The sequence below is a fragment of the Festucalex cinctus genome, chromosome 1, assembly GCF_051991245.1.
Source record: "Festucalex cinctus isolate MCC-2025b chromosome 1, RoL_Fcin_1.0, whole genome shotgun sequence".
Classification (NCBI taxonomy): domain Eukaryota; kingdom Metazoa; phylum Chordata; class Actinopteri; order Syngnathiformes; family Syngnathidae; genus Festucalex; species Festucalex cinctus.
Genome location: NC_135411.1, coordinates 45,850,509 through 45,868,535, shown reverse-complemented (window position 1 = coordinate 45,868,535; position 18,027 = coordinate 45,850,509). Strand labels below are relative to the sequence as shown.

The 18,027-nt window shown below is 36.6% G+C and overlaps 3 protein-coding genes and 1 long non-coding RNA gene across 4 annotated transcripts in view; 3 read left to right on the top strand and 1 right to left on the bottom strand.

Moving 5' to 3' along the window:
- LOC144031228 (charged multivesicular body protein 5-like) overlaps nt 1–1,036 on the top strand; it is a 2,457-nt gene extending 1,421 nt beyond the window's left edge. Inside the window, exons 6-8 of the mRNA XM_077538164.1 lie at nt 172–280; nt 530–645; nt 719–1,036. Coding sequence (XP_077394290.1) covers nt 172–280; nt 530–645; nt 719–769 — 276 coding nt within the window. The 3' untranslated portion in view covers nt 770–1,036. The remainder of the gene's footprint in view (nt 1–171; nt 281–529; nt 646–718) is intronic.
- A 2,934-nt stretch (nt 1,037–3,970) lies between these two features.
- Nucleotides 3,971–5,685, top strand: LOC144030920 (uncharacterized). Its single transcript, XR_013287391.1, has 3 exons — nt 3,971–4,104; nt 4,598–4,887; nt 5,109–5,685. It is a non-coding gene; the product is annotated as an uncharacterized LOC144030920 (long non-coding RNA).
- A 174-nt stretch (nt 5,686–5,859) lies between these two features.
- Nucleotides 5,860–7,698, bottom strand: dad1 (defender against cell death 1). Its single transcript, XM_077537577.1, has 3 exons — nt 7,358–7,698; nt 6,911–7,079; nt 5,860–6,068 (listed from the first exon to the last, which is right to left on the bottom strand). The coding sequence occupies exons 1-2, from the start codon at nt 7,566–7,568 to the stop codon at nt 6,949–6,951; spliced, it is 342 nt and encodes a 113-aa protein (XP_077393703.1). The 5' UTR covers nt 7,569–7,698; the 3' UTR covers nt 5,860–6,068; nt 6,911–6,948.
- A 47-nt stretch (nt 7,699–7,745) lies between these two features.
- abhd4 (abhydrolase domain containing 4, N-acyl phospholipase B) lies at nt 7,746–17,164 on the top strand. Its single transcript, XM_077537569.1, has 8 exons — nt 7,746–8,158; nt 8,939–9,024; nt 9,616–9,720; nt 10,150–10,438; nt 11,233–11,420; nt 11,499–11,610; nt 16,246–16,432; nt 16,604–17,164. The coding sequence occupies exons 1-8, from the start codon at nt 8,100–8,102 to the stop codon at nt 16,691–16,693; spliced, it is 1,116 nt and encodes a 371-aa protein (XP_077393695.1). The 5' UTR covers nt 7,746–8,099; the 3' UTR covers nt 16,694–17,164.
- Nucleotides 17,165–18,027: the final 863 nt, after the last annotated feature.

Here is an 18,027-nt window from a genome sequence, read left to right as displayed (position 1 = left end):
TTCAAATTCAAGCCGTCCCTATCATCGCTCTATCGCCATCATGTCTGTTCATCCATTCGTCCATCAATCAATCAGTTAATCAACATATTCATCTTATCTATCTGTATTTGTCAATATCTTTTGATATCGCTTCATCCATCCATCTGTCGGTCTACCTGTCCATCTATCCAGGACCTGCAGGACCAACTGGAGGACCTGATGGAGGATGCCAACGAGGTTCAGGAGGCCATGAGTCGCACCTACGGCACGCCTGATATTGACGAGGAGGATCTGGAAGCAGGTATGATGCAGCAGCAGCATCTTTGTCTGCGTTATTAATGGATGTGCTTTTCAAGTACATTCTTCGACCATAGATACCATATAACAATACTCGTATTCGTTATCCTGTGAAGCATGACTAATATTACTGTTGTACTGAGAAGCCAAGAGAGGAGCTGAGCCTCCAGTATTGTAGATCCGTATATCTGGGCAAAATGCTCACGCCAGAATGAGTAGCACATTTACAAGAGAGGAAAAACTGCATTTTCAGAGCTGGACGCACTGGGTGATGAGCTGCTGCAGGACGAAGACACCTCTTACCTGGATGATGCTGAGGCCGCGCCCTCCATCCCCGAGGGCCTGCCTGGAGAAACCGTGACAAACAAGGTAGAGACACCAAATGTTTGCGATCGTTTTTTTAGATGAGAACAGTGAAGTCACATCTCTCTTGGATTTGCAGGATGGCGTCTTGGTGGACGAGTTCGGCCTCCCGCAGATTCCCGCCACTTAATGTGTCCGCTGCACTTTGAAAACTCTTAATATTTATTTGATTTTATATTTTTAACGTACTGTAGATTAACACAAATACATGCAATTAGCGACTACTACTACCACGTGCAGCCGCGTAACATTTCACACGTCACTTTTAAAACATCCTTTCAACATGCGTTGGCCAGTTAATTTATGAAATGTCAGTATTGAGTTTGTGATTTATTTGTGAGTGTCATAGAGTCTGCAGGTTTAATGTTTGAATTAAATATTGATTTATTGGTTATTACAGCTGTGTCCTTTTTTTTCATTTGGAGGAGTTATGTAGGAGAAACTTCCACAATTTTGGCCTCTACCTCAGAACAGGGGTTGGCAGAGTACGGCCCCAGTGTCCCATACGATCCACTCCATTCTTTAATCTGGCCCTCTAATATTTGTTGCAATTTACATTCATTTACTGGTTTCTACCTACATTTGGTCGTAGTTCACATATTCACATTTTATTCATATATCATTCAATAATTCGGTAACTGGTTTATTTTGAGTTAAATAATAAAATACAAATACAAAAAACTACCTTAAATATACATCTAATTGTTGCATTTATAAATCAGTATTAGTAAATAAACAATATCTTATATTCATTTAACATGCACTTGGTTCGATAATTTATTAAATAAAATATTAATAAAATAAACTTTGTAAATATTGTACATTTAACATACATTTATTTTTTTATTGACACAATTTATACTGTAAATATTGAAGAGACTAGGAAAGGTAGCATTAACATAGCGTATTATATACACCATGTACACCCTTATCCTCTTCTTCAAGGGGCAAAAGTGATGTTTAAACAAAGCTGGAACTAAATCATTGCGCTGATTAGAAGTTCCCCATGAACTGAGGTGTGGAAAAAATGGAAAGACCTTTTTCTTCTTGACAGGATTGTGTGAGTTTGCACTACCCAAACATTTCAAGTGGAAGTTTTGGATAGGGTAGAACCAAGATTTGAGGGAGCTATAATGATAGCAGTAATATCATTATCCACTAGTTGGCAGTATAGCCTTATGTTTGGAACCATGTTTGGAACCAAGGTGAAATGGCTGTGCTTGAATAAATAGCAATCAGCTAACAACACATGTTCCTGCATCATTTCTTGAATAAAAGAAGGCAGAACATTACAGGAGCCAGGAGTCAAATCTAGAATCTTCTGATTTAGAGTCAGACATGCTATCCATTGCACCACAAGCCCCTCAATGAGGAGTGATCCTCATTGTCACTGTTCCACAAGCTGCAGGAACGCTTTTATGTTAACAGCAAGTCAAAAATTAAAGGGGTAACTTGGGTCTGCCATGACCTGGATTGATACAACCACAACGCAGAGTACAAACCACTATACAATCACAGTCAGCTCGTAAATGCATTTCCCATCGAGCGGGAAAATGTATCTCGCTTTTGGCTTGCCAGCACCAAGACCCAAATAAGAGGAAACCTTCCTGATTTTCTCGGATTCAGATTTCCAAATCCATCCCTCCCCTAGGATTACCCCGCCGGCTTTGATAAATCAATATACCAAATGTAAAATGGGCGGCCATTTTGTCACTTGCTGTACAATGAAAATGACATCAAAGTTGCTCAGGGCAAACTCAATATTAATCTTAATGGCATGGAGGCACATACAACATATCCTTATGAAAAATGTTGGGTTTAACTTCCCTTTAAGTTTTTTTTTATGTTAAATTTTGGGTTGAAGCAATTTCTTTTTTTCTTTATTTGGATTTTTTGGACACGTGGAATTTTTCAGGCATTTTCGGGCACAAGTACATAATGAGGTTTCATTTATTGAGAATATCTATTTGCATTATTAATTCCAGGAAATGAAATGTAAGAGATGTATTTATTGATGAGTATTATGTGAAACTAACACATGGGATCACTGTCTAATCCGACCCCGAGGTAGGATTAATCCATCCATCCATCCATCCATCCATCTTCTTGACTGCTTATTCCTCACAAGGGTCGCGGAGGGTGCTGGAGCCTATCTCAGATGGCTTTGGGCAGTAGGCGGGGGACACCTGGGACTGGTTGCCAGCCAATCGCAGGGTGAGATTAATTTAATGCTATTTTTTAGGATCAAACTGATCCAGATTTATTTGGGACGGAAGTTTTAAAATACCCAACACAGGATCAAATCTGGATTAAAGGCAAGATTGGATTTCCAAATCTTAATTTGAATCTTGAAGATGAAATGTGGTTTGAAATACTGTACTCTATTTTGGATCAGATCTGGGTTTAATCCAATGCACCAGGATTAATCTTGATGGATTATGTTTGAAATACTTGCCCGGTTTGATTGCATCGACCTTTTTTTTTTGTTTCCATGTTTCAGGTTAGCCCATCCAATAGATAAATTATAGATTAGGTTTACCACGGCATGCAAAAACCTTCTCAAACAATCCAGTCAACCTAGACTTGCACTGTCAGACTCATTTTCAGTTCTGTTCGTTGAACACCCTTTGAGTGGAAACGCATCTTTTCAAGGAGAGTCTTATCTCCGGAAGAATTTTATTTTTTTCAACTGAGGTTACTGTGGCATAGATTCCATTTTTGCAGCCCTTGAGTTCTTAATTGATGCAACCCTTTTCTTTGTCTGAGGGACTCTCAAATTATTCATGTCCAAAATCTAAACTGTCTCTCTCAGTGCAGGCAGTACCCTCCACTGCATGGTGAATTATTGATGTTCATATGTCATGCTGATAGTGAACAGAGTTGGATAGTGGATTTCCGTGGGAGATAATGAGAATTTACACTGCACATCTAGTTTACAAGTCTTGATAAGGTTGACGGGCTACAAACATTCAACATTTGGGAGCAGTTGATCAGTGGTTAATTTTGCTAGATGTTGACAAGTTTGTGACTCCCACTGAGGGAAGTAGGTCATGGCAAACCAAGCTATGTTTGTCACAGCTGGGGGCTTGGATTAGATGCTCAGGTCGCAAAACGAAAAGTATTTCCAGTCAACTACATTTCTTAAATAGACTAACTTGAATGTTTGTTTTCGGTTTAGATATCACTTTTTTTTTTTTTTTACATAATACAAGCATTAAAAAAAAAATAAAAAATCAAGAAAGAGGTGAGCGTGAGAGAAAGGGAGGAGCTACCAGGTAAGGTTGGTATAAAGGAGTATTTGTGACTTTCAGGCAGACGAGAGAAAAGTCCACTTGCAATTTGAGGATGGCCCTCCAGCTCTATATGACAGTATATAGGGAGCAGTTAGCCTGCCCTGGCAAAGTGGAACGAACGCAACTTCGACCAACTTCTGCCCACAGAAGAAACAAGCCGCACCCTCAACCGGTAAGATGCACAGCACATAATTTCACATGCAATATCGGACTCAAAAATGAAGCGCAATTTCATTGAGTTTAGCCACTAAATAAAATATGAACGCGAGAAACTGACCTGAATTTGATTGAACTATATTGTCTTTCTGTTTGTAAAAAGAAAAATATGTAACTTAAATTAGGGTTTAAAATAAATTCGACTATGTGTTCTTTGAGACATGACCAAGTGTTTAATCCCAATGAATCCGTAAACAAATATACTTTAATAAAAAAGTATGATTATGACATTATTGTTCTGTAATTATTAATAAATAAAAAAACAGACAGTACAATAATCAGTTTTAAGTCACAAAACATTCTAATTGTTATAGTAAGCCAGCATTCACAATTAGAATATTAAATTTCCATTTAGTTCAATGAGTGCTTTTAAAATGATTAAAATGAATAGAAATTCCAGCCTCTCTGTGTGTTGCTTTATTTCTCTGTGTATGCTGTTGCCTTGGCAGGACTTTCTTTTCCCCCGCAGTCTCAACATCCTGAACAGCCCGTCACACAAACCACTTAAACCTTTACCCCCTGTGGATTCTGGCCGTCAACCATTCCCCCCCGTCGCACGAAAGTCATTCTATAGCCCAGTTAGGACTTGTCCTGTCAACTCTTCTGTGGGCTCAAGCAAAACACAGCGCATAAACACATCCGCAGTTCAAGTGCTGCCCTCTGTTGGTCTGCAACAGAAACGATCATCTCCCACTGCCAGCTACATCCAACTTCGGTCATCGTTGAAGAAATCACCAAGGTGACTTTATTAGTTTTTATTAGTTTATTTCAAACTTTGACTTTAAGATAAAAACAAATGAAAATTTTTTTCCAAGTTAAATTTCTGGGCTTTATTACTATGGGGTTGATCTTTTATGCTATCATGGGTCCTAATGGTGATGACTTTGTGACCATTATGTAACTGCACAGTGATAATCACATTTTTTTTTTTTTTTTTTTACTGAATTGGTTTGTCAACAGTGGGTGCTACAGCTGTTTCCATGTGGTGAAGCCCTACCAAGCCGGTCACTATGTCATACACCCACAGTTTGTGTCCGAATGCCGCCATTAGGATGATCTTGAGGACTTCCCTGGAAATTTAAGAAATAATTCACCACTCTTTTTTTTTTTTTTTTTTTTTTTTTTCGTGCACGAACATAAACCACTGAGGATGAATCGTGTCATCGTTGGGTGCACAACAGAAAACTTCTTCACTTCAAAAACTGCGGCAAAGGTGGTAGTTAGTAGTTATTGATAATTTATGTGATTGTCAATTTCATAAAGTAATGTTTTTTTTGTTTTACTTCCTACATGTAAACATCTTAAAGTGTGGTACTCTCACTTTTTTAATTCTTGTGAATGTCATCAACTGTTGTGTTTGTTGCTGCTAGCAGGTGTTGTGACCTTTGCCTTGTGTATGAAATGTGCTATGGAAATAAACGTGTCTTTGCCTTTTTAACTGTGTGATGTGTGCACATTGTGGTAATAAGAAGAAATGCTGGCTGACATTTCCCATGAGGTTAATGTAGTAAAGTTATCCATAGTGTGTATTGCTTCCTCCCTGAGTTGTTTGCAAAATTAATTGCAATACTGTAGAATGAATAAATGATCTCACACCACTGTACACTTTTTATTTTAAATCAAAAATCTTTTTGATGTGTGTAGGTGATGTTTTTTTGCCTTATGGTATTAAAATGCACTTAAACAAGACTCAAATGATTTCATTTCAAAGTTGTCTTTTTTTTTTTTTATTTAGTCTCTTTGCCCCAGTGCCAGGGAACGTTAAAAATTTTAACATAAAAAAAAAAAAAAAGGAAATTCAACCATGATGTGTAATAAATTGTAAATGTGAGATTCACCAATGCAATTTTCCCACTAATGGGTACAAAAGCAGATGTGGCCTTGTGTCATGAATATTCTTCCCCGTCTTCTCATCTGCATCTATTGAACAAAGCAAAGTCTTATTAGTGATGCAGGATATACAATTGGTCAAGAGTTTCCACTGAAAGCAAGTCAAGGCTAACCAACAGGCACTCACACGTCACTTCAATGAATACACTATCATCAAATTCAGACTTCAGTACATGAACTGAACGGAAAAACGCCTCCTTTTAAAATTAACTGAAGTTAATCAAGCATGGTCTGCTGCACAGATGACCGCAAAGAAATGTAAACACGGGGGAAATAAATAAATAAAATAAAGGCAGGATTGCGCCTGTTTGGCACAATCAATTATCTTCAATTGTCATTTTTGCTTCACTTTTCATTTCACTTCATGTATACTTTGGCTATGTTTTGCCCACTTTTTAAAATCCGTATTATATTTCAAATGCATACTTTTGCCTGAAATAAATCGCACATTTTTACAATACAGTATTGATTAAACGCTCACTACTGACCGCACTACTACTGATGAGACCTTTTACCCTCATCATTTGCTGCTTGGAGGATGAAATCATCTTAGGAACTGATGTAGTTGGTAGATGAATGATGCAACTCTTCCATATACCGAGTCGTTTCTAATGTTTGTTGACCTTATTTTGCTACACAAAGGCTATTTTTTGTAGAGTTCTGGGGCCCTACCCACTGAGCTGTGAATGTTAGAGAATGTTGCGAATGTTGAATTCGCCAAATATGTGTTTGTTGTCTCTTTCATTTTGCGACATTTGTGACAAACTCACACTGTCCACAAATCATACTTTAGTAAGTCCAAGCCACACTTTTGGGGACCTCAATGCTCAATTGCCATGATTGTAAATTGTATAAAAATGTGTCGAACATGCCTTCCACCAAGGTGACCCTGCCAGTCAGAGAAATGTGTTCAACCAATGAAGTTCATGACAACGAGATGCAGGACAGTGTGGGCGAACAGAAAATCAGCAAAGGCTCTCTCTGGTGAGATGGACAAGAAGTCTCCTTTGTTCTGTGGGTTGATCTGGATACGAAGACACACTAAAGAGACACAAGACATACACAATTGGTATTAATGTGTTGTGTTACATTTTCAGCCAACAGTTTATGAAATACAATTGCACGCATTGTTTGCACATTCCATGCCATGCCTAACTCATCTCCTATTAAAATTATGCATAATTTGTCAGGGTTAGGTGTTCCGCTAACTTGCAATTTATGCAAACTCTATGATGGCTAACTAGGTCGCACCCTCGCAGTCCAGCTCGGAAAACAAGTTGACATTCAAGGGTTGCATAAACTAGTGAATAACAGTTTACCTGCGAGAATGAAAGAGCCCACACATGAGATGAAGCCAGAGAGAAAGCTGTTGAATGGGAATGTTCCAACGAGCAGACAGTACAGGAACTGCAGCGCTCCAGTTAGCATGATATACAACAAATATGCATCCACCACTTTCAACTTATTGGGCGTCGTGGTGGTGTATTCTTCCAGAAACCGAGAAATTACTGATAAAACAGAAGTCGACATTGTTGCGTCGGTCAGTTATTTAGTTAAGTGCGGTCTTCAGTTGATGAGCTAGCGCCGTAGAAACGCGACGTGTCCGTAAAACACGGAAGTGGTCACAGTGCATCACAAAATGTAATCCGGCGGAGTAGGAACCAAAGGCGAGGCAGGAAGTTTTTCAGGACAGCGCGACAAAGATAGAGCCATGATAACAAACAGATATCTCACTCGGACACTATTTTAATAAAGCACTAGCATCGTAATATACTGTAGCTCCTTTTATCAATCATACTACAGAATGAAATTAAAATTATAAGAATAAATTATTCAATTTACTGTGTACTGTAGTTATCGTATTCGAGGTGGTTTTTCATGTGACGGTCGCGTGGGGGGATAGTTTATTTCTCAATCTTCGTAGTAGGTCAGGTGACCCAACTCCCAGGAATGTCCAAGTTACCAAACATTCTCGTAATCGGCAGCTCACGAGACGGCGAGCACAAATAGTGAGTAGAACTTCACTGAATGTTGTATGTAGTTACTAGGATACTTCTCTGAATGGATCCCACTCCCGCTACTACGGCACCGGCAGCACTGCAAAGCGACGGCGAGACAGGGTAAGGTTAAACTTATTTAAGTGGCCCTGCTTCACTAATTTGATTACGTCACACGCTGACTGGAAGGAAAAATATTTTATTATAGTTTTTGGGATATAAATAGTGTGCCAGTTTGTACGGATAACTGAATATGTTCTTTAACTCAACCATAAACCATAGGGGCAGTGCTTTGAAACGTGTCTATTTGGTCTTATACAGACAGAATGTGATCGTTAGTACTATTATGCTGGGCTTAGAATGTTTTTTTTTTTTTTTTTTTAAATCTTCTCAAGGAGGACCTAAGCACGAATCAATCGATTTATTTTGTTAAAGATGTCACCCTAACTCTTGAAAGGCTTAGGTCACACACACCAAGATAAGTATAGTAGATAATTGTTGATTGTCGATCAGGTTGAAGGCCAGGCGGTTGGTATAGCAGGTGTACTGATGATAGTGGAGGGGGAAATGTGACCAATGATGTTCCGCTATTTAAAACCCCAGACAATGTAATTGCCAAGTGGAAATTAAACAATGACTTAAGGGAAATGCACTGAATGACTTTCACATCATCTTTCATTGGTAAAGAGTATTTAGTACTGATAGGTAGTCAGTGATCAAATAACAAATAAATGGTTCTTTTCATTGACAACATGGGGCCCGGGCACTGTGATTCCAGTAGGTGTGGAAAGCAAGTGCATTAAGACAATGATTGGACCAGCTAAAGTTTTAAAGCTAAACAATAAACATACACTATACTGGAATGCTTTATTTGTTTGTGTTTGGTTTGTTTGTCTTTGTCAGGGCGACTTCTATTTGGAGCTGGTGGCCTTCCTGGCGTCCAACATCCATGTCCCTATTGAAGGCTACAGAGAGCAAGATTCTTAACTGTACGATAATACTTTCAACTCCTAACTTATCGTACACATTTTTTTTTTCTTCTCAGACAGCATCTGAAAATTTGAATATCTCAATAAACCTGCAGAGCGAGTGAGTGTGCGAGAGAGAAATATGGAAAATGACTTGCAGTTGTTGGAGAGTACCCAGTCTGCTTACTTAGCCCTTTTGAGTAGCCCAATATGCATAAAATAAAAGTAAAATCCAGCCAGTTTAAAGTGTAGTTCATTTGTTGTCAATTAGTTTTGTAGTTATTAAGAAGGATTATGCGATTGTGCCATAACTGGTTGTCATAAAACCTTTTTAAGGGACGGTATTGGTGGCCAAGGAGTTCCGTTTTGGTAGAGAACTGATTTACCAATTTACGTTTTTCAATGCTGTCGCTTGTAATTGTGCACATTGGGCCTTAGGAGAGATGCAGATGTTTGTACGTCATTAAGTGTCAAGCTAACTTCCATTGTAAAGAAAGAAAGCTCATGTATTGACTCACATTAGATGATACTGATGATGCACCTAGGAAAGTGTACTTCATAGCTTCCTTGCCATCTTGTATAAAGTCTTTTTTCCCTTTTGTCTGGTTGCAGGTATTCAAAATAATCTATGGGCCAGGTTTGTGACCCTCCCAAGCCAAGATCGAATATGGACTCTGACTCTTACCAACAAAATTGTTCCAAAACCTGTAGATCCAGGTAGTCCCTTCTGCATATCCTTTTCTTTTTTCTTTTCATCAGACTGCATAAGTCCATATTCTTTTTAGATTTTAGAACTGTATTACCTTCTCGCTACTGTGACACTTATCACTTGTTCTGGTTGAGGTCTTTTCTAACGTTGCATTAAGTTACACCACATTTTCCTTTCTGCTTTTTGCATATATCTGCTTGATATATTTGATTTGACTTTCCTTGAGTATGCACTATGCACACTTTTCACTTTTGTTTGACTGTTCAAGCAAATTCTAACACATAAAATGCATTTTCAAAGAGAAAGCCATTACCCTGAAAAAAAAAGAAAATCAATTGTATCATTAAACGTAACTTTTCTTGTTCTTACAATTTAGTTCTTTGCTATTCTAAAATTTATAAAGCGACTATGATTAATTTGCACCTGTTCTGTCTTAGATTCTAAAATGCCACTGGTGATGGTGCACGGCTTTGGAGGAGGGGTAGGACTTTGGATTCGGAACCTGGATGCACTGAGCCGGTCACGGCCTGTTTATGCTTTCGACCTCCTTGGCTTCGGCAGGAGCTCCAGACCTTCTTTCCCTTCTGATGCTGCCAAAGCAGAGGAGCAATTTGTCAATTCCATAGAACAGTGGAGACAGTCTGTAGGCGTGGAGAACATGATTCTGTTGGGCCATAGCCTGGGTGGGTACCTGGCCACATCCTACGCCATCCAATACCCTTCAAGGTACTTATCCAAATTTTAATTGAACAAAAAGTAAACAAACATTAACGTTTATATGTACTTAACTCATTCACTCCCAGCCATTTTCACAGAAGCAATCCCGTTCGCTCCCGGCTGTTTTACTGGATTTTGACTGAGTTTGCAAGGCCCACAGAATATTGTGTTCTATTGCTATAAAAGCATGGAACCTATCAAAAGAAAGATTAAAGTCTCTTCTTTCATCAGGAAAAAAAGTGTTTCTGTTTCCGTTTTGCAGCAATTAGCATTAGAAGAGAGCTAAGTTTCATCAGTTTTCACAAATCTATTTAAAATTGTAAGTAATTGAGCTTTTTTTTCTAGATGGCCCTGGTTGATCTCCTTTGCTTTGCTGCCACCTGCTGGCCGTTTGTGTAATAACTACCATTTCTGCAATTGTTCTTTGCAGTTGAGAAGCTGCATCAAAGCCTTCTGTATTCTCTAGTCTAGCATAACCCCCCCCCCCCCAAAAAAAAAAACAAAAAAACAAAAACGTATAAATACGTCTTTGGGACACTTAAAACATTAAAAAAACGTATTTATACGTTATTGGGAGCAAATGAGTTAAGTACAGTATATAGCCAACTAGATTGTGAGTGGGATTTTTATTTTTTATTTTTTCATTTGTATTTTTTAAAACAGTATGCCTATATTCCAGAGACTATTTTAGAGAACCACAGAACTGGCCTTTACAAATAATCACACAAATTTGCTCAGTTTAATTTGCTGAGGGCACCTAAGTCTGAGTTTATGTTTGAAGTACAACTCCGACACCCTTCCAGAGTGTCTCATCTTATCCTGGTTGATCCTTGGGGTTTCCCTGAGAGACCACCGATCCAGAGCCAGGAGATCCAAGGTCAGACTGCAGAGTTGGCTAAGAGGCCATCTCCACCTCGCTGGGTGAAAGCTATTGCTTCAGTAGTTTCCCTTTTCAATCCTCTGGCTGTCATCAGAGCAGCGGGCCCATGGGGTGAGACATCATATCTGTACTTGCGCTCTTTGCAGCATGGTGACCATCCTCCTACTTCACAGTGTGTTGTCTATTCAGGTCCGGGATTGGTGAACCGATTTCGTCCCGATTTCAAACGAAAATTTGAAGATCTGTTTGATGATGACACTATGACACAGTACATCTACCACTGTAACGCACAGCCCCCGAGGTATAGTACTTGTACTTGACAACACTATCAAACTGTACTCCCTCATAGATGCCAACCTCCTGTATATGTAAGCCTGGATTGTGTGATTGACATATTATTTAGTAAAACATCTAAGGGAAATGTTTGAAATTTGTCTTACAATTACAAAAATGTCCTCACCATTATGTGGACTTCTTTCGTTCTCACGTCACTTCTCCATAAACTGTTGTGGAAGTAAAACCAAATGTCAATACAGATGTAAACCTACTTGGTGGAGACAATAAAAGTAAAGAAAGGATTTCACACTGCCATTAACATTAATAAGACACAGGGTCACTGGAAAAAATAGTGAAAAACGAGGGGTCCTTGTTTTTGGGCAGCGACATAACCTGTGCCGTAGTATAAAAAACGAAAAACACAAAGCTAGTAAACTCCCATGGCTCAGCAGGCCGCAGGCAGGAAGTGCGACTTGCCCAGTTCGTAATCAGGTCATGGTACCTGTTCTCCGCTTGGCAACAAAAAAAAAAAGAAGCCACGATGAAAAACGGGAGGAACTTCCAACTTGCCGATGAACGCGATTCGTTTTGTCCGTGTGGCCGCATGACTTTTCCAAGCGAAAGCGAAAGTGATGAAGATGTTTAAAGAGAAGCTACAGATGAAGGAGACGATAGAATTGGAGCAGGTACATCGCAAAGGCAAACCTGAAATTGGGAGGAACAGACCAAGGTCAATAGCTGTTACAGTTGAAAAACACAAAGACAAAACAAAAATCCTACAAAAAGCAAAAAATCTCAAGGGTACAAAAATATACATTAACGAGGACTTTACTGACACTGTTAGGAAAAAACGGAAAGAACTCATACCAAAAATGAAAGAAGCACGAGAGAGAGGAGAGATTGCCTACATAAGATATGACAAACTGATAATTCACCCTCGAACAAGCACATCAAGACATCATGACCAACGCAACTCACTAATAAACTGAAAGAATATATAGTATGCTGGGTATAGTATACTTGACTAAGATCTACAAAATGCCAAAATGGCAAATTTGTACACAAAGGGAAATAACCTTAAAATATTTGATTATACGGAACATAAGATATCTGATCTAGAAAATACCCTTGACCCAGATACATTTTTTGGTAGCGACAATTATGATATCGTTTGTGAGTATTAGACAAATGAACAATTAAATGTAAATATAGATAATGATTGTTATGCGCTCTCAATTATACATTTTAATAGTAGAAGTCTACATAAAAATGTTGCAGAAATTAAAGAATGCTTGCGTAAAATTAACAAATTCCATGTAATAGCCATATCAGAGACATGGCTTGAAAATGAGATAACAAATGATATTGAGATGGAAGGATATGAACTGTTTACAATGAATAGGGAAAACAGAAGAGGAGGAGGGGTTGCAATTTATGTTGATAAGGTTTTTAAATGTAGTAAAGTTGAACATCTGACAACTGCCATGGATAACGTAATGGAATGTGTGACAATTGAGGTACATATGAAAAATGTACCAAATGTAATTATAAGTTGTATATATAGGACACCTGGGTCATGTCTTGACACATTTAACGATAAACTAGCAGAAATTCTTAGTTATACAAATGATAAAAAAACGCGAATAATGTGTGGTGATTTTAACATTGACCTGTTAAATCCTAATGGACACCAGAAAACAACCGACTTTATAAATATGATGTATAGTAACAGTTTATTCCCTGTCATTACGAAACCAAGTAGAATAACAATTGATACAGCTACACTAATAGATAATATATTTATAAATAAAATAGATTTTAAAATAGAAAGTGGACTCCTTATTAATGATATAAGTGATCATCTTCCGGTCTTTGCAGTTCTTCATGATTATTTTGAAAAAAAAATTATGAAGCCGTCAACTTACACAATTGAAAAAAGATTAACAACACCTAGGTCCATGGCTGCCTTTAAGCTGGACCTAGAAAAGCATAACTGGTCTGAGGTCTATTCAAAAAACGATCCTAACACTGCATATAGTGAATTCCAGTCAACAATTAACTTTTTATACAATAAACACTGTCCAATAGTTCAAATTAAAAGGAAGTATAAAGGTCCAAATAAGGTATGGATGACAAAGGGGATAGAAAATGCATGTAAAAAGAAAAATATTTTATATAAAAGATTTCTTAAAACAAGAACTATGGAATCTGAAACAAAGTATAAGACCTATAAAAATAAATTATTAAATATTATACGTATAAGGAAGAAAGATCATTACCATGCATTACTAGAGCAGAATAAAAACAATATGCAAGAAATATGGAAAATACTAAATGATGTAATTAAAAATAGATCTAAAAAAATAAATTATCCAGAATATTTTATAAAAGATAAAAACAGTGTAATCGATAAAATTTCAGACATAGTCAATAACTTCAATGAATATTTAGTTGATGTGGGTAGTAATTTGGCAAATGAAATTCCAGATATAAGAAATAAACATGAAATAGATAAGTACGTTGTAAATAATTCATCCACTATGTTCTTAAATGGTGTTAATGATATTGAAGTATTAAATGTTGTAAAAACATTAAAAAATAAAAAGTCTACCGACTATTTTAATATTGAAATGACACTGGTAAAAAGTATTATAGAATATGTTGTAAAACCTTTTACATATATTTGTAATTTGTCTTTCCAAACTGGTATATTTCCATCAAAAATGAAAATAGCAAAAGTAATTCCTATTTACAAAAGTGATGATAGACATATATTTATTAACCAATATCATTGTTGCCACAGTTCTCAAAAATTCTAGAAAAATTATTTTTATGTAGACTGGATAATTTTATTGAGAAACATAAGATTTTGAGTGAATATCAGTACGGTTTTAGAGAAAAACGGACCACCTCAATGGCAGTCATGGAACTTGTAGAGGCAATAGCTACCAACATAGACAATAAAAAATTTACTGTTGGGATATTTATGGATCTAAAGAAAGCATTTGACACCATAGACCATTCTATATTAATGAATAAATTAGTGAAATATGGTATAAGAGGCTTAGCACATAAATGGATAAAAAGTTATTTGGATGATAGATATCAGTATGTGCAGTTTAATAATACAAATTCAAAACAACTGAAGATTACTCATGGAGTTCCTCAGGGGTCTGTGCTGGGCCCTAAATTATTTATATTGTATATGAATGATATCTGTTGTGTCTCGAAAATACTCAAGAGTGTCTTGTTTGCGGATGATACAACTTTCTACTGTTCTGGAGACAACTTGAAGCAGCTTCTGACTACTGTGGAGTATGAATTAAGTACAATAAAAAATTGGTTTGATATGAATAAATTATCATTAAATTTAAATAAAACCAAGTTCATAGTTTTCGGTACTAGACCAATCACTCATCAAGTTAAAATTATGGTGAATTTAATTGAAATAGAAAGGGTGTATGAAAATAAATTCCTTGGAGTAGTTATTGATGATAAATTATGTTGGAAACCACACATAGAAAATGTTAAAAGGAAAATGTCAAAAATCATAGGGATACTCTATAAAACCAAGGAGGTCCTGAACATGAATTCACTATATACATTATATAATACATTATTATTACCATATTTGACCTATTGTGTGGAAATTTGGGGAAACACATATAAAACAAATACCGACACTGTTTTTAAATTGCAAAAAAGAGCCATAAGGATTATTAATAGATCAAAATATACAGAATCAACACATCCACTATTTATTAAATTAAATACAATGAAATTTTATGACTTGGTTGAGTTTAAAATAGCACAAATAATGTATAAAGTATACAATAATCTACTCTGCCACAGTACTCAAAAGTTGTTTGAAATTAGAAACTGTCCTTATGAGATAAGGGGTACAAGTGTATACAAAAAACCCAAAACAAGAACAAATATTAAGCAAAGGTGTGTCTCCGTTAAAGGAGTTAATTTGTGGAATAACTTGGGAACTGAACTGAAAAGATGTAATTCACTTGTTGAATTTAAAAAAATGTTTAAAAGTAAAGTTCAATATTATTATTTAAATCAGATATGAGTTAAGAAGATTGTAGAAATTATTTATTCGTTTACTTATTTTTCTTTGATGTATTGATATGAGTGTAATGAAATTTGTATATATGTGTGTTACTATTGTGTATTTTTTATTTTTCTATTTATTTATATATTTATTTTTTTATACGAGTAGGATTATATTTTCTTTTATTAAAATGTAATTTATTATAAATAAGTGATAGGATATGAAGAATAAGGGGTAGGACTGGATACGTTTTCAACTTCTTCCTACTCCCTTGAACATATACATCGATATTTATTGGATGTTTCTTTTATTTTTTGCTTTTGACTTTCTTTGTTTGTTTATGTGTTTATATAGTTGTGTATGTATATATGCATATGTTCAATAAACTTCAAACTTCATATCACGAGGCTAACACAGTAGTAAAGTCAAAAGTAAATATTAGTAGCATGAGGACATATTCTAATGCCGCTCTGTAAACTCCATCCATCATGACATACCATTATTTCATTCTTTTCCTCTTTGATTGATTCAGTTATTTTGATATAATCCTCACTTCCCTTTCCAAATGATCTCCATTTCGTTTTCCTTCTGTGTTCCCAGTGGGGAGGTGGGTTTCCGGGCCATGTCTGAGTCTTTGGGTTGGGCAAAGAGACCTATGCTGCAGCGTGTCCATTTGTTACCCAGCTCCATGCCGCTCACCATGCTGTATGGAGCCCAGTCATGGGTTGATAGTTCCTCTGGTGACCAAGTGGTCCAGGTTCGGACCCCAGCTCGCACCAAAGTGCTGGTGAGTGATGCAATCTTAGTCATGAGGGAGTTATCAAATTATGAACTGTAAATTGGCTGTCCTGCTTGAAATTAGTGTCACTCTGGTCTAATCTATGTTACTTGTGCTGCTTATAATGGTCATCTTTGTTTCTTTTTATATAACCACCTTGGCATTTGTTTGACTCTGCAGCTGATAAATGATGCCTCTCACCACGTGTATGCCGACCAACCGGAGAAGTTCAACAGAGTGGTTGAAAATATATGCAACTCAGTTAATTGAATAGAGTTTGTGTGTAGTCATATTGTATGTGTACTGTGTACCGTATATAAAGCCAAGTTCAGAATGTTTTTGCATGTACAATGTATCGTCATCATTCTCACATGTAAAGGAATTATGTTTTGTCCTGATCTCATAGTATTAAGTTATTCATTTATAATATCTAATGTGTTTTTTTTTTGTTTTTTTTTTAGCAGCAGCAGTTTGTCTTTTTTTTTTTTTTTTTTAACCTATTCAGGCATACACTGTGTTGAAGTCTAAGCATACTGTATTTCTCTTGTTGACTGTTGGTCTGAATGAAACAGCAGCCACTTAGTTTTTTCATTTGCTTGATTTTAAGCAAAATATGAGTATTACTGTAATATTTTGCATTCACATTTATTTAATGTTTGTCATATGATGATTTCTAAGTATCTGATTTTGCTTTTGATTGAATTTTGTACTTTGAAAACAATAAAATATTTTAGTTCTTTGTGTTGTGTGTGCTACGAATATTTATGAAAAAGCTTTTTGTTGTTTTGATGATTTGATAACAGAACACGTTTTAAATCCTGCGACTAACATATAATTTGTGGGTTGCATTTCCAGGCAGTGGGTTGCCTGAAACGGCACCCACTAGTTAACTTTGGCTAGGAAAGCTCGATGTACATTGTACATGAAACTCACCCTGCCGACTAGTACCATCATTGCACAATGAAAAGCATGATGTCCTGAGAAAAAACTGACTTCAGAAGTTGTGCAATTTCGTTTTCTACCACTAGGTGGCAGTAGCATGTTTTCTATTCGGCAGTGGGATTTGAGGACCGTTGAGTTAGGATTTGGAGGAGGAATCAATTCACCTTTATGAACTATTCAATAATCGTAGTTGAAATACTTTACAGTTTGAGATATGAGTTTCTGTCATCTTTTGATTTACTGTGAGTTAAAGGACTAAGACTCTTCATGCAATTGCTCTCAAACATCGAACTCGATCGCCAGTGTGAACACTGTGCACAGAATAGCTGATGGGTAATCCAGATTCTATGTAGAGATAACTGTTTCAGCCATCTAATATTTCCTCCAAGACAGCCTGATAACCTACATCAAATTATAAAATAACCTTTATTTGTTTTTGAATTGTCCTCACTGACACCAATGGAAACTTTCCATGCTGTATTGTAGGCCTACTTAATGTACTCATTTTTTTTGTAGTACTTTCTTACTTTAGTACTTGCAAGGCAGATAGAACAGGCTTGCCTGAAATTGTATCTATTGTCATGTGGTGTTATATAGTAAAGAGATTTATCACTGGATTGTTTCTAACTGAAGTCATGCTATCCTCTCTCACTTACACATCT

Coding starts and splice junctions, on each gene's coding strand:
- dad1 (XM_077537577.1), bottom strand. CDS start 7,568: ATGTCGACTTCTGTTTTATCAGTAATTTCTCGGTTTCTGGAAGAATAC. Junction 7,080..7,357: donor GGGCTCTTTCATTCTCGCAG/GTAAACTGTTAT, acceptor GTGTCTCTTTAG/TGTGTCTTCGTATCCAGATC.
- abhd4 (XM_077537569.1), top strand. CDS start 8,100: ATGGATCCCACTCCCGCTACTACGGCACCGGCAGCACTGCAAAGCGAC. Junction 11,421..11,498: donor CAGAGCAGCGGGCCCATGGG/GTGAGACATCAT, acceptor TTGTCTATTCAG/GTCCGGGATTGGTGAACCGA. Junction 16,433..16,603: donor CAGCTCGCACCAAAGTGCTG/GTGAGTGATGCA, acceptor TTGACTCTGCAG/CTGATAAATGATGCCTCTCA.